Genomic DNA, 24247 nt, shown 5'->3' with positions numbered 1-24247 from the left:
ACAAGTGGGTCCAGCAGGGTGCAGCATAGAGTTTCAAAGGCACTCACTGAAGTGGATAGAGGTGCAAAAAAAGAGGCGGGGCAATAGAAGTTAGAGATGGGGTAAAATTCCACTGCAGTGGTTAAGATTTTGAGTGAGCACTCACATGCACATGCACGTGTGCTGGTGGACTGACCAGGCCTTCCTCTGTCTTAATATATATATGTGTGTGTGTGTGTGTTTGTTGTTTGCATTGCCCCAGATTGTTGGCACAAGGTCTAGTGCTGAACGCAGGCACAAGTCGTGGCCCTTCATGCTCGGGGGCCATTGCTGAGTTGAGAGAAGATGAAGACGAGGCCTACTTTAGCTCTTATGGGCATTACAGCATCCACGAGGAGATGCTGAAGGTAGGTCTGTCCCCATCTAACATATATATCTGCGGCCTTATTTGCTACCGGTGTGGGTAGAAGGTCATAGGCAAGTCATACTTTGTGCAAACTCCTTGCAAACAGATGCAATAGTTCGCCCTATGCAGCAGATTTTTGTTATTCGCCTTGATTTATTTTTCCACAGTGCCATTTTTGAGATTTATGATTAAGATTTCATTGTTTGAGTGCTCTAACTGCAGTAAGGGTGAGGAGCGTTTGGATCATCAACTCTCATACTGCAGTACGTCCTGGAGAGGGCCAGCGATTGGTGCCTCCTCCAACTTGCATTTAGTGGCGATTTGCGTCAGAGTTGAAACTCTGCAGAGGAGAGGCGAGCTGTATGGTGCAACGCAAGCGCTGACGCCTTTTACTGTCCACCGTAAAATGATGCCATTTACCGTCATGAGTCAGATGGCGCAATCTTTAACCCTTTTAACTAACGCACGACTTTCTGTGCAAGGAAAGTTAAGTGAACTTTTTCCATTTTGGGTTTTTGTGCGCATTTGAAAGGAGAACTTAAATAGGTTTAATGGCTGAAAAGTACAAAAGTTAATTGAATTTATATCGTACACTAAATTGAAAGCATTTTTAAATGGATCAGATAAGGGTAAGAATCAGATCCCACTGTATAAACAGAAATTCTGAAAATAAAAAACATGATCCTTCAGAAATCATTCCGGTATATTAATTTGATGTTCAGTTATTATCCATTATGATTGATACTAAATTATTAATAATGGTTTTTGCTGCTTAATATTTTTGTGGAAACTGTGATGCGTTTTTTTTAGGATTCTTTGATGAATAGAAAGTTCATAGAAATAGAAAGAACAGCATTTATTTGAAATATAAATCTTTTGTGACATTAGAAATATCTTGACTATCACGTTTGATCAATTTAATGTGTCATTGTTGAATAAAAGTGTTAATTTCTTCTTCTTTTAAAAAAAAGAAATCATACTTACCCCAAACTTATGAATGGTAGTGTATCATTTCCACAAGAAAATCAAAAATAGATGATGAAGAATGATTTCTGAAGGATCATGTGACACTGAAGACTGGAGTAATGATGCTGAAAATTCAGCATTTAAAAACATATTTTACATTTTAAAATATACAAATAGTAAAAAATTACTATTTGACTATTTTTGATCAAATAAATGCATCCTTGGTGAGCATAAGAGACTTCTTATCATAATTATTCCAAACTTTTGACCAGTGGTGTAAATGAAAAATGTCCAGAATAAATCGTAAAAATTCGAAACAAATTTTGAAACATCCATTAACATTCTTTTAGGATTTCTTTTTTTCCTTCTTCTTTTTTTTTGACAAGTAAGGGCAGAATGTTTAATCATGCAAAATAGGCCCTCATTTTTTTTTCTCCCCCCGATATGAATATAACTGCTCTGGATTGTAAATAGCTTCCGGCATCATGTATGTTCTGGGTGGTACTTAGTCTGACTGGCAGGTTAATTAGCCATTTCTGGCTGAAATTCTGCTGGCAAAGCAAGAAGTGTCAGGGTCAGTTTCATTTAATTTCATTTTTCATCTCTACTCCCAACAACAGCGACCTCCTCCCCACCAAAAAATAAAAAAATAAATTCATTACCAGTCACACATCCTTTGATTTGCTTTGTAATTCAATCTTGACTGTTAAAAATGAGATTTTTATTTTGTGCTGCTTAACAATTGTTAATTTGATTTCTAGCGTGCTTTTTGACTGTCAGCTTTAACTGTGGGTATGACGTTAAAATTAAATTTTTGCTCTGAATGATTGGATCGTGTTCAGCGATTTCTCTCTTGTTGGGATGGGTGCGCTCTGTCTTCTTAATGGAAAGTATAATGGTGACACTGTGTCATTACTTAGGACTTTGGTTGTCTCGTTTTCCGACAGGACAAGGTGCGCACTGAGAGCTATCGAGACTTCATGTACCGCAATATGGACGTCTTCAAGGACAAGGTGAGTATGGGACTCTTGACGCCCAGCCACTCTGACATTTTTAAGCGTTATAGAAAAAGCTACGACGGAGTAACGATTGCAATGACAGGGCTGATTTAAAAACCCCTTGCATTATTCCAAGCAGCAGTATTTTTTTTTAAGGAGGGTTCTTATGTGTCAACTGCAGTGGGCTGATAACAGGATAATGGTGGTTCAACACACACACACACAATATACACCACAGCTCATATACAAACCATTAATTCTGCGCTGACATTAGCTAGATCAGCTTTAGCCGAGCGCAGTTGAACATGGATCCCGAGGTGACGCGCTGATCTGGAAAGAAAGGGGTTGGGGGTAGACGACGAGGCGCTTATCTCGCCCATCCTGCTCCAGCCAGTGGACTCTGGCAAATAAGGGTTAGACCCTGTCAGCATGATAAATGCCTCGAGTGCCATTATTACACATCTGCACACTCAAGATGGCACAGACAAGCTGGCATAGCGTGGAAAGGTTACGTCATGCTCCTTTAACCCGCAGGTGGTGCTTGATGTGGGATGTGGTACGGGAATCCTCTCCATGTTTGCCGCCAAAGCGGGAGCCAGGAAGGTCATTGCTGTCGACCAATCAGATATCATTTACCAAGCCATGGACATTGTCAGGTGAGTCAACATCGGACTGAAGTAATGAACCGTTTCTTGGGTGTATGAGAAAGGCCGTCTTGGGTTAAGTGTTCTTGTTTTATTAAAAACAAGGTATAATATTACAGTAAAGGAAAAATACAGTAAAACCATCTTTGGTGTTTCCTGAACATCTATGTCGATGTTAAGTCCTTTCATGGCTTCTAGTGTTTTCCCCAAGGATTATTTCCCAACTTCGTTCACTTTGTGACCTGTTCTTCTTCCATCCTATGCAGTTCTCCAAAAACCACAATTTATGTATGTGCTTGAAATATAGTTTTCTTTACTACATTTTCTTTCAAATTATTGATTTGTATTATTTATTTATTTAAAAATAAATTAATAAAATAAAAAAATAAAAAATCTAAAAAAATTATATATAGCTCTAATGTGAAATTGGAAAACTGTGGCATAATGTAATTATGCATTTTTTCCCCTGCTGGTCCAGTAATTGCCAGTGTGTGTGTGTATATATATATATATATATATATATATATATATATATATATATATATATATATATATATATATATACAGTGCTATGCATAAGTTTAGACACCCATGCTAAAGTTGACTAAAAAGATGAATAAAAAATCATATTTTGGAAATTGAACTTAATGCCTTAATTAAAAAAATTAGGAAAAATCCAACCTTTAAGGACACCAATTTTCTTTGTGAATGAATAATGTATCGTAAATAAATAAATGTTCTTCCTTAAAATACAGGGTGCATAAATCTGGACACCCCTATGCTATATTCCCATAGTGGCAGGAAGATTTTTATTTTTAAAGGCCAGTTACTTCATGGATCCAGGATACTACGCATCCTGATAAAGTTCCCTTGGCCTTTGGAATTAAAATAGCCCCACATCATCACATAGCCTTCACCATACCTAGAGTATGTATGTATGTATAAAAACGTAAAAGAACAACTTAAAAAATGTAAATATATTTTAATGAATTTTGGACAATACCCGTTCTTGTCTTAGGACAACTTTGATGAACTTTTTTGATCCACTTCAAATGTTGACTACTGTATATAAATATATACATTTAAAACATAACATTCAAAACATTTTTAAGTTGTTATTTTACATTATATATATGCAATATATTTATGTTTTAAATGTATATATCAATATACAGTAGTCAACATTTGAAGTGGTGGGAAATAATATAATATGGCTGGTCCCCCAACAGATATTCTATTGACTATAAGTAACTTGGCAACTACAAGTCAACTTGTTCTCCTAACCCGAACCCTAACACCTAACCATGACCGTCTACTGACAGTCTACTACAGCCTACTAATACTCTAATGAGAGTTAGTTGACATGTAGTTGAAAAGTTACTTATAGTTAGTAGAATGTCTAAAGTGGACAATCGAAATAAAGTGTAACCAATTATACAGCTCAGATTTAGGCTAACGCAGTGAATTCAAAACCCTCATACCCAAAATCAGTAATACTGAAGACTAATGGACTACCACAAGTCAATTTTACACTTTTGATCTATGTTAGCCAGCTAGATAACATTATATTGGTGACAAATCAGCAGAATTTGCAACAACAATGTGGAATACATCATAGAAAACCAAACAAAAGTCAAAAGTTGTACAAGAGTTGTACAATTAATCTAAAATGTTTGGTGACGACGCAGCAGTAGTTCTATCTACTGGCCAGAGAAACACTTGGCCTGGCTTTATCACCCTGCAATTTCGTCCCCAAACTAGTCCTCTTTTTATTGGTCTCAGTGGTTGACTTCAGTGTATTTGCAGGCTGCAGTCACGTTCCTAAAGGCCTGTCATTTACCTCTACCCAGTCGCCTTCCAATCTCCCCCACTTCCACCCGGCTCGGTGTCTCACGCACGCTAAACATACAAATGGACTCCAGCCTGCACTTTCTGCTTCCTTTTACGACCTATCCGCCCCTTAAAATTACCTCATGTATCACCTCCGAGGGCACTTCCATTTCATCCTAGAGCGGGAATATTCTTTTATTTGTTGGAGTTGAAATGTTCACCACATGTGGTGTCTCTGGGAGATTTTTTTTGATTATGGTTATTGTTATTATGTAAGTCTGAGGAGTCGAAGCAGGCAGGAGGATGAAAGGAAAATGAAGTTTAATTTTACAGTTCGTTGGGCCGCTGTTGGGCCAAGGCCTCCTACTTGCTGCCTGTGTGTGTGTGGGTTTTACAGAGGTGATGTTTCTGGCGGCCATGATGCTTTATGCAGTTTATAGAGATAAGAATAAAGAATCTCGATTTATTTTTTTATTGAATGCTAAATATATACAAGAAAGCAGTATTAAAGGAATTAAACACTTTGACAGAAATGCATGTACAATGGAGTTTTTTTTCCATATAGTCCATTGTAAGTATTATTTAATTTTACTTTTTGAATAATTAAAGCAAGGTTCCTCAAATCCAGCCCTGGAGGGCCACTGTCCTGCAGAGTTTAGCTCAAACCATGATCGACCTCACCTACCTGCGATTTTCCAGTAACTCTGAAGACCTTGACTAGTTTGTTCAGGTCTGTTTAGGGATGAATCTAAACTCTGCAGAGAAGTGGCCCTCCAGGACTTGATTTGAGGAACACTGCTTTAAAGTGACTAAAAATGAGGGAATGTGCAGTTTGTCATAAAAGAGCCAAGAATATTAGCAACATCTCAATACAGAGTTTTGAAAGTAAACCAGAGTTGTACAGAAAAGTAATTGCAGAAAGTGTCTTCTTTTTTATGGAAGCGCATTTTAGTTTTATTATAGTTTTATTCATTTTTATATTTTTTGTTACATTTTTAGTAATTTCATTATGTGCTTTTGTCATTTTATTAGTATTTTATTGTTTTATTTAAGCTTAATTTCACTTAGAAATGTTTTTAATAGTTTTAGTTTTAGGGGGCATTTACGTGATTCCGCTTTCAACTAAACATGGGGAAATTCATTTACACATTAATTAAAACAATAGCATTTTGGGGGCCTGCAAACTTTTTTTTTAACTTGTCTTTTTATTTCATTTTATGAGAAAACGCAAACTTTTGAAAACGGGTTTCAAAGTGCAAGGTTCTGGAAACGACACCGTTATCGTCTCCTTGTAAACTACAAAAACGTGAATTTGTGAAAACAGTGACATCATGCGTGTTCAGTCTATAGGCGCGTAGTTTTTCTTTACAAGGCAACATCGCCAACTACTGGCCTGGTGTGAATCGCAAGTAAAAAGGAAAAACTTTTCCATAGTACAGTCATACCCTTAGTTAACAACAACAACAACCCTGCTTTGTGCACCTTAAATAAATATTTTAAAGATTATAAAGATTATTGGAGTATGTTTAATACGAAAATACTATTTCAATCTTTCTACCAAAAGACTTAATCGACTTTAAAATACTTTAATTTGATCGCTTGTTGTTTCTTTGTAATTATTTGTCACATTTGCTAGAAATTTTAGTAAAATTTGTGCGAAAATGATTACAAAGTAAATAGTAAGTGAAGACTCCTCTAGATTCAAATGAAGAACTTTTTTTCCACAAAACCTTTTGTGTTGCACTTGTGTTATGTGAATTGTTGCCCTGGCTTTTGTTCCATAAGTGTTTTTTACTAATGGTTTAGAAGCATTTACTGCAGAAATCCATATAATCCCCACATGATCTCTACAATTTAGATACTTATTCCCTAGATTACACCACTTAACACCAGTCATGGTGGCGATTTGGTGGATAATCCAGTCTGTCATCATCACATTACATCTTTAGTCCCAGTGGATCAATATTCTTTGATCATATTCCCTAAACCAAGTACCATCCCGTAAAGGGAAGTGTTAAAGTGTCCCAAATCCCCCCTCCTCTTCCCCCCCACGTATAGCTGACATTGTCCTCTAAATTAACCCAGTAATGAGATTAGCGTTTCCTTGCTCGAGTCAGTCCGATGAAGGAGGGGCGGATAGAGGGAGCGCTACAATGGGATTCTGGAAGAGTGTGATAGCGCGAAGGTGCAGAGATAAGGATCGGTTGGGCAGAAATGCGCTCTGCAGTCTTGAGTAATGACTCTGTCCCTAGTAACATTAGCTGTCATGATAATGGAGTATTTAGAGAGATTGATGCCCAGGGTTTACCGGTCAAAAAGGGAGCGATCATTTAAAAAAGGGGGGGAGGGGTGGCATTCATGCACGTTTACACGCATATACACAAACACTCAGGTGAACAGTAGTTCGCTGACCCTTAGTGCAAAAGGTCATGTGAGGAGGTGCTGTCAAATTGGGACCGTTAGTGTTGTTGTGCCGGTGAGTCCGCTGTGATGTGTGTAATTTGGATCAATTAGAAGCCGTCTTTAAGGAGACTGACTCGCGGCCAAATTAGTGTAATTAACATCCATTGTCTCAGACGAGGTGTTCAAAACTAGTTACGTACGTTTTATAATTAAAGCTTAATTTTGGTTTCATTTGATTAAGTTAAATTAAATCAAGTCAAAATCAAAACCCAAATACCAGAATCTACTATTGCTGCATTTTTGCTGTTTTCTAGGTCAAATAAACTCGAAGACACCATCACACTGATCAAGGGCAGAATAGAGGAAATTGACCTTCCTGTGGAAAAAGTGGACATAATCATTTCAGAGTGGATGGTGAGTGGATGTTTCTGTGCTTTTTAATATATAAATATTACTATGCTTTCTAGAGAGAGGAAAAATTCATGAAACATGCTTTTTTTTCCTTTCTTTTTTGCACTGCTCATTAAAGCAAAATGGCTGTCTATAAAGCTCTGCATTTGCAGCAGTTATAGTTGGTTTTGACCCAGAATTAGACGTAAAGGAAGTGGATGTGTCAGCGTCTTTTTTCTGCCAAGTCATTTCCCTTTTCAAAACCTGCTCAGGTGTTGGAAAATGAAAAAACTGAGATGATGTATTGTTGATTGATGCATAATATATTGCAGGCATGGTCCATAATGAGAGAACTTCCATGCTCATTTTAGAAGCCAAACCTCACTCCTCATTTATTTAGATATGACTGACGATGAATTTGAGAAGAGAAGTTTAAGGGACAGATGATAATGAGGGTTTTTATTAATCTCTGCTATTATAGAAGGACAAGTAGAATTTTGTTGAATGCGTTTGTAATTTGTTGTATTTTTATTAATATTTCTCCACTTATCTGAGCACTTTTGAAAATAAGCTCTTCTAAAAAGTACTATCAATGTGACTAATATACTATATATATATATATATATTAGGGCTGTCAAAAGATTTATCGCAATTAATCACATCCAAAATAAAAGTTTGTGTTTAAATAATATATGTGTGTGTACTGTGTATAATTATTTTGTATATATAAATACACACACATGCATGTATATATTTAAGAAATATTTGCATACATATACTGTATATATTTATATATAATTTATATTATATATAAATATAATTTTTTTATATATAAATAACACATTTTTCTTATATATATACATGCATGTGTGTGTATTTCTAGATACAAATTTAATTATACACAGTACACTCACATATATTATTTAAACACAAACTTTTATTTTGGATGCGATTAATCGCAATTAATCTTTTGACAGCCCTAATATATATATATATATATCAAAATATAAAAAGAGTCCAAATCTGCTGGGGTAATTAAATGCAACAAATCATACAAAAATGTATTTTCTTGCATAGTTCATTACACTTATTTTACAGAGTTTATTTTGTGGCTTAAATATGTTTATATTTACCAAAAATGTTACGTTCAGCTGTCGCAAATTCGTTGACTTTTGAAAATCAAGTAAATTTTTTACCATGAAAGGAGTGGTTTTGATGCACAAAGTTGTTTTTATTGTCTCTTATAACAAAAATCTTTTATTAAAGCCCATGAAAATGCAGATCCTGTTGTAAATAATAGTGAAAAATCACTTTTTAAAACTCCTGTTCCGGTTAATACCCCTTAGCAGATTTTGACTCTCTATATATTTTTTATTTTGTCTCCTTTTGTTTGCATATTCATTGTAAAAAAAAAGCCAATGTAATAGCCAGAACATCAGTTAAATTCTACATTAATAATGTAATTTTTGCTTGCCAGAAGAATTGCTTATTGTGATTATTCTTGGTGATGAATTATTTTATCATATTCTTATTACTGGTGTTTGAAAAATGTGGAGGTTTCGTGCTGTGCTTGACACCCTCTAAAGTCATGTTAAAATGACTGCATGGTGTCTTGTGGATAAATGAGTTGATTTCTATCCTAGCGATACAGAAAAATTGGTGTTATGGATTTGGCTGTGAGGAAGGCTATAAAAGCTTGCACTGCGCTATACTCTCCGTGTTTAAGTTCTCTTAATTTGTAGTCCATAGGAAAGGGGAAAAGTAGGTCATAACACTCGAGCCACCTAGCCACAGGCACAAAAAAGGACATAAGAGAATCATTCTCTAAATTTGGAAACTTCCAGGACTTTCCCTTGTGAATTCGACCTGCATGCGATTTTTTGCTGTCGCTGAATTTTTTGTTGCTTCCAGGTTAATTTTGAAATAATAAATGATTTTTATTTTATCCCCTTTTGCTTGCACATTGGGGCAATAATTCAACAAACACTGTGTGCCTGAGGCAGGGGCGAGAATGTGTATGATTTCTGTGTGTGTGTGCGTGTATGTGTGTGCAACACTTCTGACAAAGTAACCTGAGATTTGGGTCACTGGAGCACATTATTTTATGATTACAACTCTGGCTTGCTAAATGGTGTAAAAATCCTGCCCTTCATCATATGTGCAATGTCGTCCATTTCATTCTGAAAACCTCTGAAGTGTTTGTGCATTGCCACCACTTCCTTGTGAAAGCAGGGGTGTGTACAGCCGTTTTCTGAAAATCATTTTTCAAAATGTTATGGAACAATAGTTTTACAATTACCTTATTACACAGAGTGGTAGGAGACCACACAAAAATGCAGTCACCCTGGTCCACCACCTCTAACTTTGACGTGCTTGTCAATCTAAAAGGATTAGATGCTGAATCAGGTCGGATGTTTGTGAGCAAAGAATTGTTGGACATTGATCCATAAAAGCTTCCATTACAGACTACTAAAGTAAGGTGTAAGATTTACACCTTAACAAATTTGGTTTAGGATGTACTTTAAAACAATTGTTTAACTTAGAAATTGCTTGTGAATATCAATACAAAAAGCAAATTTGACACATTTTAAAAAAGTGAAAAAAAAAGAAAAAAACAAACAACAAAAAGTTTTTTTCCAGTGCAGTCATCAAGCTAACCAATGTTTAAAAGTACACTATGAAAGATTATTGAAGTAAAAATTAAAAAAAATTACTGAGCGAGTACAAAAAACTATTCTATATCTATAGCTATATCTTATTGACTATGTTAAACCTACACTGTACACTGTATTTTTTGAAGTTGTAAATAAAACTTTTTAATTTTTTTTTTTTTTTTTTTTTTTACAAGAAAAGAAAACTTTAAAAAAAGTTTTTTAAATTTCTTTCTACTTAAAAAAAATCATGTTTAGTTACTGGCCGTTTTCTTTGTACCGTAATTATTTGTGAAATTTATTAGTAAAAATTGTTTTTACAGCCAATTTTTTTAGTGTATAATATAGATATTTTTTAGTGCTGGGCAAAGATTAATCGTGATTAATTTATATGTGTGTATTTATAAATACAAAATAATTATACACAGTACACACACATATACTGTATTATGTAAACAAACTTTTATTTTGGATGCGATTAATTGTTGCCCAGCATTAATATTTTTATATTCATTTAAATTTTTTATAATTTTTCTAATGGTTTATTTTTTTATGTACCGGTAATTATTTATTAGGGGTGTAAATACACTTAGTTCACGAGATGAGACAAAACACAATATTTTCACGAAAACAAGATGAGACAATATTTACAGAAATCTTCAATAACAAAATAAACGACTTGGAAAAATGGTCTTTTATTCGACATAAAAGTCACAAAATGCAAAACAATTCAGTTGCACATTGAAATGTTTTAACTAATCATCTTGTATCATTAACTTTCTGAGTATGAATTATCATTTGCAGTAAAAGACAGAACAATATAATGCAAGGCAAGCACTGTAGAAGGTTTTGCCACAAACTCAACTCTGTCATGCTGATATCACGAGACAGCTTTTCACCTCGATGAGAAATATCGTCACGTTTTAAAATCACACGTATAACACCCTTATAGTTTATGTATTTTACATGATCTTTATCAGCATTTTGTGTAGAAATTCATGTCTGGCTGGCTTCATGTCAAAATGTGTTTTTGGAAGCTAGTTATAAACTTTTTATTCTACATTAAAAAGAGTGTAATTTACCACCAGAAAAGCCCCTTTATGAACATAGTGTAAAAAAGGGGTGTAAAGGTTCTCGGTAAAAAATCTGATGGTAGGCCGACCGTTCTCCACAATTTGGCACGCACTTGCACCGCGGTTTATCTTAAATCTGACAACGCATCTATGGGCCCTATCTTGCACCCAGCGCAATTGACTTTGTACACCGACGCATGTATCATTCCTATTTTGCACCCGCGCACAGCTGACTTTTCCCTCCACAGACGCACGTCAGTAAATTAGGAAATGCATTAGCGCTCCCGGGGGCGGTTCAGCGAAAAGAGGAGGCGTGTTCCGGCGCAAACGTTCCCTGGTGCTATTTTGCAGTTCCAGAAAACAATTCCGCCACTGACCAGGAAAAACCTAGTCTAAAGTCAGTGTTGCATGTTATTCATATGCTATTTTAAGAGCGCATGCTTGGCCATAATCAATGTAGCGTGTGCACAACGCGCATACACTTTGCTTATCTCATCTACACACAGACGCAGCAGTTCTCATTTTTAGAAAACCATACATTATTACAAGGAAAAATATTAACACACGAGGGAAATCATTGTTGTGTCCATGAAGATGTGAAAAAATAGGCATAAATCTAGCTTACACATTTACCCAAATTATTATACGCCTGTTTAACCGAAGCTAATTTGGGTGGGTTTCTCCCATCCCCATACAATGTCACTTCTCTGTCTTTTACGGCCCTGACGAGAACGTCGGTCTCCTCGGCTGTGAACCGCTCCTGGCGTGCGCCTGGCAAATCCGCCGTTATAATAGCAATCCGCCATGGAACAAGCGCGCCTGCTCTTAAAGGGAATGTGAGATGTCGCTCTGATTGGTTTATTTCACGTTACGCCCAAACCACACCTATGAATAATGAAGCTACTTCAGACCAACCCATTTTAGATTTGCGCCGGGCGCAAGAGTCATTTATCCCGCCGGTATAATAGCAACAGCGCCCGAGATCCATCCACAAAGTTACTTGCGTTTCGCGTTTGATACTTGCGTTTCAGATCGTTAAAATACGGCCCATAATATGATTTGTTGAAAATATCAACGCATAAAACAGAGTTTGGCTAATGTATTTTCTGTCGATGGATATGCATTCTTTTTATTTGTGCTGTAGTTTGGCTATTTGACAGTAGTCCTTTTTCCCTGAACATTGCACATACTGAACCGCACCGAAACCGTGACCGGAAAACCATGATAAAAACCAAACCGCGAGTAATTTGAACACCCCTAGTGTAAAGACTTTCTCTTGGAAACTGGTATTGCACCTGTAGTCCAAAATGTATCATCTTCTTTATTTTCCCTTTTTTCTCTGTCAGAGAAAGTTTCTCTCATGTGGTTGACTGTCCTACTTTTCGACTGTCTTGAGTTTGTGTGTATACGTGCAAGTGCGAGAAAGAGAGAGAGAACGAATCGATAAATCAGAGGGGGTAATTTTTAGTAGGACGAGATGTCGTCTGGCAGGGGGAGACAGGTCTGAGCCGCTGTAATGTCATTTCATAACTCACACAATTGATCTGTACTTTAACACCCAGCAAAACAAACAGACTGGATTAGATTAAGGGGCAAAAAGAAAGAGAGGGATGGTGTCTGCCACTGGCTGGGTGGAGGAGAGGAGAAGTGAATTAGAAGGCGGCTAAATAAAGGTTGTCACAGGATGATCCATCACATCAAAATGCTATGGCTTGTCAGTTTTCAGCTATACCTTAGAAGCATGAGGATGCTGGATCAGGCAAGTGAGGGAAGTTTTAAGATCTTTTACAGCTTCAAGTAGTCGGTCACCCGGTTACTTTTTGCCTACGGTTTTATGCGTACTATGAATCTGGACATACTTCTCAAGTCACATACTGTTTTTCGCCTACTATATAGTATGGAAGTAGATATATTCGGACACAGGGCCAGTCGTCTGTAATCAGTCTTTTTTAAATGTGTAGATTTGATCAAATTTAAGGCCCTATTTTAACGATCTAAGCGCATGGTCTAAAGCGCCCGGCACAAGTTCACTTAGGGAGTGTCCGAATCCACTTTTGCTAGTTTAATGACGGAGAAATGGTCGGCGCGCCCGGCGCATGGTTTAAAAGGGTTGTCCCTATTCTCTTAATGAGTAATGGGTGTGTTTTGGCCGTAACGTGCAATAAACCAATCAGAGTCTCATCTCCCATCCCGTTAGTGATGGATGCCAGTAAGACATTAACACCCCTAGCTAGTTCTAGGATTCCCTAGTCATAGTTTGCAAGCACAATGGCCATATAATGAGCATTTACTGCAGCACAGTAGTAATTGTTCTACAAAATCTCTTTTTTTATCCTTCGGTGATAGGGACAAAAGTCTTGTGTAAAGGCCTTCACTAGCATTAGCCTAGTGGTTAAAGAACAGGTTTGGGGAACGAAAGGTTGCCAGTTTGAACATTTTAAGGGGCAGATCTTGAGCTGTCACCACTGCGCCCTTGAGAAAGGCACTTATCCCTCAGGTTGCTCCAGGTGGATTACGTACATAGTGGTTTTCTGTCGTGTGAAAGTCATGGAAATTAATAATATAGGCCAGGTCAAAATGAAAATTCTGTCATCATTTACTCACCCTCAAGTTGTTCCAAACCAGTATGAATTTCTTTATTGTGCTGAGCACAAAAGAAGATATTGTGAAGAATGTTGGTAACCAAATAGTTACTGTGCCCCATTGACTTCTATGGAATTTTTTCACATACTATAGAAGTCAATGGGGCCCATCAAGTATTTGGTTACTCATATTCTTCACAAGATCTTCTTTTGTGTTCAACAGGAAAAAAAGACAGATTTGGAACAACTTTAGGGTGAGTAAATGATGATATATATATATATATTTTTTTTTTTGGGTGAACTAACCCTTTAAAAGCTTATCAAACCATCCCAGCATCCAAAATGATTTAGTGTGTATGATGTTGCCATTTATTTGGGCCAGTGTTCGAAATAAACATACAGTTTAAACTTTTAACTTAAGGTTGCTTTGAAGTATGTTTTGATATTTAGCACATTTGGGAAACTATGAGCTGCTGTGTGTGGTGATGGTCAAGTTAAATTAATGGCAGATCCCATATTGGGCCTCATTATCTCTTGATAGCAGTCTTACCTGTCTCAGAAGAGGACAGCTGCAATCACTCACTCCATCCATAGCCTACAGCTGCCCGCCACACACACACACACACACACACACACACACACACACACACACACACACACACACACACACACACACACACACACACACACACACACACACACACACACACACACACACACACACACAGGTACACTTATCATCATGGGGACATTCCATATGCATAATGGTTTTTGCACTGAGCTAATGATATTTTCTAGCCCCTAACCCTACCCAACACAGAAAACCTTCTGCATTTTTAATAAAAAATCTTATAGTATGTTTATTTAGCAATTTGAATTATAAGGACATAGGCATATCCTTATAATGTAGCCTGAAACCCGAATACACTGCAATATAAGGGACACACACACACAAATATTCTTGTTGATTATAACAATATGCATTAAAAAATCGTATTTTGTATTGAGCTAAATGGCAAGAAAAGCAAAATATAATAGGTTTTAGATTCTTAATTTCCTGACATTCTCAGATTTTGACTCCATCATGATTTCCTTTTGCTTTTGTTACACTATGATGCACCCAACGCTTACCTGGATCTGTCACCGATCGACAATGAAGCTTTCAAACGTCCATTGTCCTGCTAAAATGAATCAGGGAAACATTTGGCCTTCCTTATTTGAATATGCTTGTACAATATGGTACATTTACTACTCGTCTGTATTCATATGCAAATCAGACTCTTTCACACTCAAACCACACAGAGCAAACAGTTTTGCTCATAGTGTTTAGATTTATTACACAATCTATGCTTTATTAACAATAGTATTTATGTTATGGTCATTTATCTAAATGTCTTTAAATGGTTGCCCGCACACAACGCATCTTTGTGTTTGACTTTAATTTTATTGTTGGAAGGAGAAGTAGAAACTTTTTAATTTAGCAAAGACTTGGTTTTATTAATCTTGTGCTATCTGTACTCTTCAAACAGTAACACTGAGATAATTAGATTTTTCATAAAGCATCAACAAGAACTCAAACACTTTAATGCCAATTAGAGATACATTAATATTGGAATTCAGGCTAAATATTATTTTCATGTTATACATGATAACTGATAAATGAGCGATTTTATTGAACAGTGATGTTAAACTGTTTTTTTTCTCTCAGCTGAACATGCAGCTTTGCTAACGTTACACTCTGACATGCTCTTTAAAGGGTTAGTTCACCCCAAAATGAAAATTCTTACAGAAGCTCAAACATGATGCGTAACACGAGAATGAACCTCATTGGTTCTCACATGTAAAGGGAACATGCTTGAGCTTCTGTTTACCATACCTGATGTGTGGGTGAGTAAATAATGAGGGAATTTTCGTTTTTGGGTGAACTATCCCTTTAAGGTACAGCACTATTTAATGAGAAAGTGTTCTTAAAAGGTTAAATCTTTGCTGTAATCTGTTTGTATCTGTTTAAATTAGTGCTACATTTATTGCAAAAAGTTTTATTATTTAACATATTTAAATAGTTAGGGAGTAATAATTTGTCAGGAGTTGATTAGATATGCAATGTTGAGAAAACTCTTCTTAAAAGTGAAAAGATTTCTGTAAATCCAGTGGTCAAATGCTGTGTGGGTCTCAGTTTTCTGTGGTCTGTGACTGCAACATTCTTTGATCCCGTTTCCTCTTCTTTACCCTACCATTTTCTGTCATGTCTCTAATCTGTCCCTAAATAGTTAAATATAACAGGGGTTATTATTAAGACATAATAATTTGCTGTATATTGCATTGTGTATTGCAATAAGGTTAGCACTCAAGCATTTAATTCATTATGCTGTGTAGTTTGTACCATTTCTGTGTTTGGTGTTTCTGGCTTTGGATTTGTCGAATTGAGTTTGTAAGAAGTAGATTACACAGCCCCTGGGAGTTGGATTGATATGGTAGTACAGTAATTGAGAGGATTATTCATTGAATGCTCATGACATTGGCAGTGGCTGAATACTGCAGATGCCAGCTGTTTATAGAGCAGAGAGGGCCATCAGACTAACACTGTTCATGATGTTCACAAGAAACAAATTACAGCAGCAAGCTCTAAAACAGACTCTTGACTTAATTGACTCATGTTTCTACTTTTTTTTTTTTTTGTCAATCAAACACGTAAAGGATTTAGGCAGAAGTCATTCAATATTCTCTGCTCCATCTAGAAAAATCTAAGCTGAAAAAAGTAGCATTCATCTGTATGCGTGTGTGTTTATGAGGTAATTTGTGAAATGTTCATGAATGCTGCTGTCCAATTTTCATTAGCATTTTATTAGTTGCATTCATGTAATTCTGCCCCGACTGCACATGGCTTAATGAATCGATCTGCATTTTGGCCTCATTCAGCCATTAATATTGCACTGACTCTCTTTACCACCAGTGTGTGTTATTAGAGCTTCTCTTGGTGGGATTGTACCTAGTAATGCACAGATGCTGTGCCTGTACACGTTTTGCTTGTTGGACTGTTGTAGGAAGTTGTATGATGTCAGCTTGTAGAATAATAATAATAAAAAAAAGAAGTATTTAAGAAAGCAGTGTTTTTAGGCTATGTTTCAGGAAACAGTGGATTCACATGGCCGTTGATTGCAGAGATTGCAAAATTGGAAAGATTGAAAATTGTGATACTTTTTTTTAAACGATCTTTTTTATTAATAGAAAGTTCAAAAGCACAGCAGTATTTACTGTCATTTTTTATATTAAATAAATAAGTTATAAAAAATAAAATAAAAATCGTATGATAGTAAGTGTGTACAGCAATCCCCCCCCTCTCGCCCCCCCTCCTCTCCCCCCACCCCCCCATCCCTCTCACTGCAGTGGAGGCAGCCGCCTGTGAAATTGGGTTCTAAATTACACCATGAAGAATCTTAGCCATCACTCTAATGTTGAGTCGGTTTAAAAACGACCTGGAGAGATCCAGTAGATTCGCTGTCACATGACTTTTAAGCGTGCTGGTCCAGTTGACCTCAGCCTATGGATTACAGAAGTGCTCATTTGAGCTTTAACAACAGACTTTTCAACAAATACAGGGTTTCTGCAGGTCAAATCAGAGCAGAAAGTCTTAAATTCATTACATCATGCATTAATGTTGCATGCCTAATTTCTTCCTCAGTATTTTTGTTTTCCAGTACAAATATCTAAACATTCTTAAATCAAGATTCAAGCTACTTTTCTGTAAAAATAAGAAAAGAAAGAAAAAGTAATGGATATCTGTTGGAAGTTGTATTTTCAAACTCTAAAGTGTTACTAATACAGCTGATTGTGCTTCTCTCTAGACATTAACAGTTAGAGAACATGGCGTATCATGTTCCCTTCAATTTATTTCTTAAATTTTCTTTACTTGGTCTTAAATGAACCTTCATTAAACCTGCAGAAATCTTGAAGTAGATAAATGCCTTCTCAATTACAATTAGTACTGAAATTAATTCTGAAATTAATTGGCACCTTCCCATCCATCCATTTACACTTTGGGGACAAACATCTCTAGTTGTTCTTTCTCACTTTTTACTCGTTCACTTATGATTCGATGTAACTTTTGCACCAAATAGACACCAGTAGACCATGCTGATGAAGACTGTTACCCCTCATCCTAGGCACATCCATCACGTATGTCTTCTGTAATTGATTATGCCTCTTTTTTTAGATAACTCAGAACAAGCATGAAGCAGCCTTGTTTCACTCACGACTGTCCAGAATGAGTCCAGCGAGACGTGGTTGAAGCTGCAGTTGAGCGATAATAGAATAACTCAGGAGGTGACGTGCCGACTACTCATGCAGAACCGGTGTCAGTGAGGGGTCAGTGCAATAAAACGGGATGCTGGGTGGCCATGCATATGTTTATGGGTCTCACAAATCCAGAGGTCTTGCACTTGATATCAGTTTGAATGTGATTGCGGATGCATGTGTGAGAGCCAGAGGGGAATGATGAATGCCAAATGTTACTTTTGAAACCTAGTTTGCTTACATTCTCTGAAGAAAAAAAAGTGTGAGTTGTGCTTGCTCAGGCAGAAGTCGTGATTGCCAGGCGATCGCTAAGGGATTCTGAGGAGATGTTCTGTTGCTCAGGTGTTTCGGGTGGTTGCTAGGGTGTTGTAATCTGGGCAGTTTCTTGCTGTCCTAAGTCAAAAGAGCTTGTGTGTAACTTAATGCATATTTAATTTCAGTAAAAATATTTGCAAATAAAGCTGCATTTTTATCTCATAATGGATATCCCATATGGGATAGAAATGCTGCTTCATTGAATCATTGAACACTTGGTTGTGCACCATTCAGAATTTAATTAAGAATGCAATTTTTTTTTATTGAATGTGAATTGATGTTGCAAACATGATTCAGAATTGCAATTTGAATTTAAGGAAGTATAATGAAAATGAAATTCATGTAACCCTAAAATGTATCATTTTTAACTAGAAAAGCAAGGTGAATATACTGTATGTGACCCTGAACCACAAAACCAGTCACAAGTCGCACGGGTATATTCGCGGCAATAGCCAACAATACATTGTATGGGTCAAAATTATTGATTTTTCTTTTGTGGCAAAAATCATTAGGATATTAAGTAAAGATCATGTTCCATGAAGATATTTTGGAAATTTCCTACCGTAAATATATAAAACCTTTATTTTTGTGAGTGAATGCAGCACAATTGCAAACATAAATGGACAGCTTTAAAGGCGATTTTATCAATGTTTTGATTTTTTTTGCACCCTCAGATTCCAGATTTTCATATAGTTGTATCTCGACCAAATATTGCCCTATCCTAACAAACCATACATCAATGGAAAGCTTATTTATTTGGATTTCGGGTGAATTTCAGAACATTTACCCATGTGATTGGTTTTGTGGTCCAGGGTCACATATGTGTATATATTTAGCATAAAGTTTTAAAATCCTCTAAAATGTGATGCATTGCTCCAAGCCTCCAATATTACATCCGAATGCATTTGATCGCTGGCCTTTTATATGTGTATCTTTCCCCCATTTTGTCATTTTCTAGGGCTACTTCCTCCTATTTGAGTCAATGCTAGACTCTGTGCTCTACGCCAGGGATCGGTACCTTGCAGATGGTGGTTTGGGTGAGTCAAATGCGCATGTTTCAGCATTCTGAGATAAGGGGTATCTGGGAGGTCATTGGCTAGACCTACAAATTGTTTTCTTTACTTATGGGACACAGTGAGCCCATCTCTCATAGTGGGGTTTTATTTTCAAGGTCTATCAAACAGACCTCATTTATTTTAATAGGAGGATTCCACACAGACTGAATCAGGGCTGTCTAAAATGATGAAAGATGAGTTAGCATGTGTGTGTTTGTTTCCCTTGCAGGGACCATTACAAAGAGGTGTTATCATGAAAATGCTGTGGTGTTGAACTTTATTTAGCCTCCCCCTTTATCGTGACCATAACCAATAAAAAGTGTAGAAGTGTGTTGAGAATTTGGTAGTTTTAATGTGCCTTATATTGGCTTAAAAAAGGTGGCTACAAACCATTAATGTAGATTAATATGTTTGTTTTTTTATTTTTAATGTTTAAAGTTTTTCCTATATACTTTTGAAAATCTGTTTTCCCCTTTTTTTAAATTCGTGATAGATGGAGGGATAGAATTGTATGGAATACTGCTGTACTTTATTACTTTTTTTTAAATTCACATACTCTCGTAATCTTTAATCAAAGTATCTGCAGTAACATCGCTTCTCTTCTCTGATGATGTGTTTTTTGGCATGAGGGCGGGGCAACTTGTCACTCAAATGACATCACAGCAAAAGCAAACCCCAACGGTCCAATCAATTTCCAATGGACAAATTAATTTAATATTTATTATAGCAAACAATTTTTGAAAACATTTGCTGAAACATTGCTGATTTATTTATGATTTCTAACTCATTCTAACTCCAAAATGATCATTCTTGCACAAAAATCGCGACTTTATATAAATATTAAGGATAAAATGATAAATGAGATCTATTTTGCTATGCTGCAGGAAACACTCCTTATAATTCAGTGCAGTTTAGGATACTTTTATATTTGCGAAAGTCATGCCACTACAATCTTTCTTCATACTGCAGTTTTGTAGAACCACCTTTCACACTTAGTTTACAGCATAATGTTCTGCGTGTTTTCCAGGTGTTCTCTCTTATCTCACACCCTGCATGCTGCGCTGCCTTTTACTACATATTGATTTCCGTCAATAAAACATAAATTAAAGCAACTGATGAATAACTAAGCAGTCCTTGGGCACTCACCTTCTAGATACCAGAAAACAAACATATTTTTCTTTCATTGTTCTGGAAACTGCAGCATCCAGACAAAGGTTGTGGACGGAGTGGAAGTGGATGTTAAACATGCTGCATGTGTCTTGTGGCTCTGCGTCATTTTCTTGTCCACTGTGGAGGTTTAAGTGAACAGATGCTGAGGAGATTTGGTGGTATGCAGTGCACACGCTGACTGGATGAATTATGACTTCAAGGATCTTGACACAGGAAATGTTACACTCTCCTGATCTTTACAGCATCATGGGATTGAGGATGGGTAGGGATGTGAATTGTTAGGAATTTTACGATTCTAGTTATGATTCTGATTCCACTTAATGACTCCGGTCGCTTTTTTTATTCTATTAAAGTCCCCCTGTGTTGAAAATCCAGCTTTTAATGTTGTTTATATGTCTGTGTGGCATTTTTAAATATGCTTTAAGGCAAACCATGTTCAAATTCATAAGTCAGCACCATTGTTGAGTATTTTCTCCTTAAAACTGCAGTGAACCAAAGATTTGGCCAAACGCGGTTTGAAATCGCTGGTGTTTCTGACGTCACAAACTACCTTGAAACCAATTAAGTCAAAGTGTAATCGTCAACGAGTGGATCTCTGAGCTGGTGTGAGTGAGTGGAGGCGGGGCTAATTTGCATATTCATAGAACCGCGTATACTAAATGAGACTTTAACTCTTTTAGTACTTTTCAGGGACCTCCAAATAAATGTTCTTAATAGATATTTATGTAAATGTGTGTATATATATATATATATATATATATATATATATATATATATATATATATATATATATATATATACCGTACATACATACATACATACATACCAACATACATATATATATATATATATATATACCGTACATACATACATACATACATATATATATATATATATATATATATGTATGTATGTATGTATGTATGTATGTTCATATATATATATATATATATATATATATATATATATATATATATATATATATATATATATATATATGAAGAGTTCCCCTAAGTGCCATCTGAAATTTTCTTCTAGAATGATCATTTTTATCAAACTCATATATTTAAGTTCAGTAGTTTCACTTAAATGACAATTAATAGGTCATTTTCATTGCTATTTAAGTGAAATTACTGACCTTAAATATACGAGCTTGTTAAAAATGATAATTCAAGAAGAAAATTTCAGATGGCACTTAGAGGCTTTTGCATCTGAACTCTTCATATATATATATATATTAATGTATGTGTGTATAGATATAGATGGATAGATAATGAAATACTGCCGTATTATAAATTATTTTCCGTGCACATCATTACCTTTTTTAATTCATGTGCTCTCTTTAATCAAAGCATGTGCAGTGTCATCGCTTCTCTTCTCTGATGATGCGTTTACTGGCACGAGGGCGGGGCAACCTGTCACTAAAATGACATCACAGCAATAGCAAACCCAAACTGTCCAATCAATTTATAATGGACAAAATCAAGCCGTTTGAGAAACTTTTTCACTCCATTTCTGTAACATCACAGTACAGTTTTCACAATTTGTTGAAACCATGATACAACATTTTTTTCCAGGATTCTTTGATGAATAGAACAAACTGAATTTGAAATAGAAATACTTTGTCTTTACTTTTAATTTAATTTAATGCAACCTTGATGCACATTGTCATTCCAATTGTATTGAACAAAATCTGTTGCATGCAAGATGAGCCATCAACATTTGAAAATACATTTTTATGTATATATGTGCTGGGAAATCCAGAAATGTGAGAGGCACCGGCAGAATAGCACTGAGTCGTCCAGTGAGGCAGCACGTTTCTATTTTTCAGCTCAGTCGGAAAGCCCGCAGCCATGTATACCTGGTGTGAAGCAGATTGATATAATGGCCCATCATGTGGCAGCTCTGCACAGTGTCAGATCAACATTACTTACCCCTGCCACTATAACCTCGTTTCTCCCTCTCTCTCCTTTATACCTCATATTATTAACCTTTCTCTTCATCCTGAAACGTGGTCTGTGCTTTCGCTCTCTCATCACTGGATGCTTTTTTTTTTTTTCACCTCCTGTTCTTACTACCCTCTTCTTCACGGCTGCCCTCAAGAGGAACCGGAGGGTGGGGGGGGTGCTTGACAAACGGGCCCTGAGCACCGAGTCGAGAAGGACGCAGATGTCAAAGCTATGAATCTTGGGACACTACCCCCCCTCTCCCTCGCCCCCCTTCTCTCTCTTTCTCTAGCCTCCACTCCCTGTTCAGGTGCGGGACGGTCCTGTGTACCACCAAATCAGTGCTTACACGCGTCTCCCAAGACAATCACTCATAGCTCCACTAATCAGAGAAAATGAGGTGACAAATCCACTCCAGGTGTGTGTGCGTGTGTGGTTTTTCACCCTACATGACACCCACAGGGTCACAGCGAAGGCTTTAAGGTACAGGCTGGAGTTTATAACATGCCAGTCACGATTCTGTCACACGGGAGACACGATTTTGATGGGACACACTTTATTATGGCGCAGGAGAGTGAATGTGCACCCTTAACCCTTGATTAAAGGTCAGACAAAGTTGGTGAGATATAGTCTATCATGGATTTCTCTTTTGAAGCGTCGGACAGAGTTAATGGGACTGTCTGTTCTGAAATGGCTGTTTTTGATTTTCACCCAACACATCTAATTACAAGAAACATTAAGATGATTTTCTTGTGTTCTATTATGTAAAATATGTTTTTCAATAAACATCTGGCTATATTACATAATACTATGTATGTAGTCTAAAAATTGTAATATGTAATATATGTATAAATATTTTTTTACTTAATTTTTTTAGCTTTATTTAACTAGTTGTCACTTAAGTACAAGATACATATTTTCAGTTATTTAATTATTATATTATGTAATTATTTAAAATAAATTAGATGCACTAATTAAATATTTCTTTGCATTTTTTTTTACTAGTGTTACAGCCATATACAAAAAAAAAAATTATACCTAAAATTTATACCTAGAAATCTACTTTTTGTTGACAATTTGTTATATACATAACTTTTTTTTTCTGGCAAAAGAAGAAAAACAAGGGTTTTCTGTAAACTGTGTTCCCCTGATTTATGAATAGGCTATGTTTGATTTTTTTTTTGTACCGATTTTAGAACACATATTGTTTTAATTTGTCTTAAGTCTTGTAGTGTGTTATGATCCTCAATTGTTCAGTGAACGATGCCCAATTTTTTTTCTGTAACTATTTAAAAAGTGTATGATTCTTGGTATTTTAAAATCTGTTCAAATTTTAAAAGTTGTGTTGTGTATTCCAGCCGTAATGCACACAGGCTGAATAAGGCTTGTTTGTAATTGAAAATGTTACTTTAAATGTACCCTTTATGCACATACAACTAAAATGACATAAATGTAAGACAAAATGATTTACACATTCAGGATCTCCTGATGTTTAGTGTAGATATTAGTGATGTCTCATGTCTGGTTTCTCCGGTAGCATGAAATA

At 36.1% G+C, this 24247-nt stretch overlaps 1 protein-coding gene across 1 annotated transcript in view; it reads left to right on the top strand.

The window, feature by feature from the left end:
• Window positions 1-24247, top strand: part of prmt3 (protein arginine methyltransferase 3) — a 54447-nt gene that overhangs the window by 4390 nt on the left and 25810 nt on the right. The window contains exons 7-11 of the mRNA XM_084109043.1: window positions 242-386; window positions 2299-2364; window positions 2884-3005; window positions 7541-7640; window positions 19489-19567. Coding sequence (XP_083965169.1) covers window positions 242-386; window positions 2299-2364; window positions 2884-3005; window positions 7541-7640; window positions 19489-19567 — 512 coding nt within the window. The remainder of the gene's footprint in view (window positions 1-241; window positions 387-2298; window positions 2365-2883; window positions 3006-7540; window positions 7641-19488; window positions 19568-24247) is intronic.

The sequence above is a fragment of the Abramis brama genome, assembly GCF_963993115.1.
Source record: "Abramis brama genome assembly, chromosome: 3".
Lineage (NCBI taxonomy): Eukaryota > Metazoa > Chordata > Actinopteri > Cypriniformes > Leuciscidae > Abramis > Abramis brama.
Note: the sequence above shows the minus strand (reverse complement) of the source record. Positions and strands in the feature narration are given on the sequence as shown.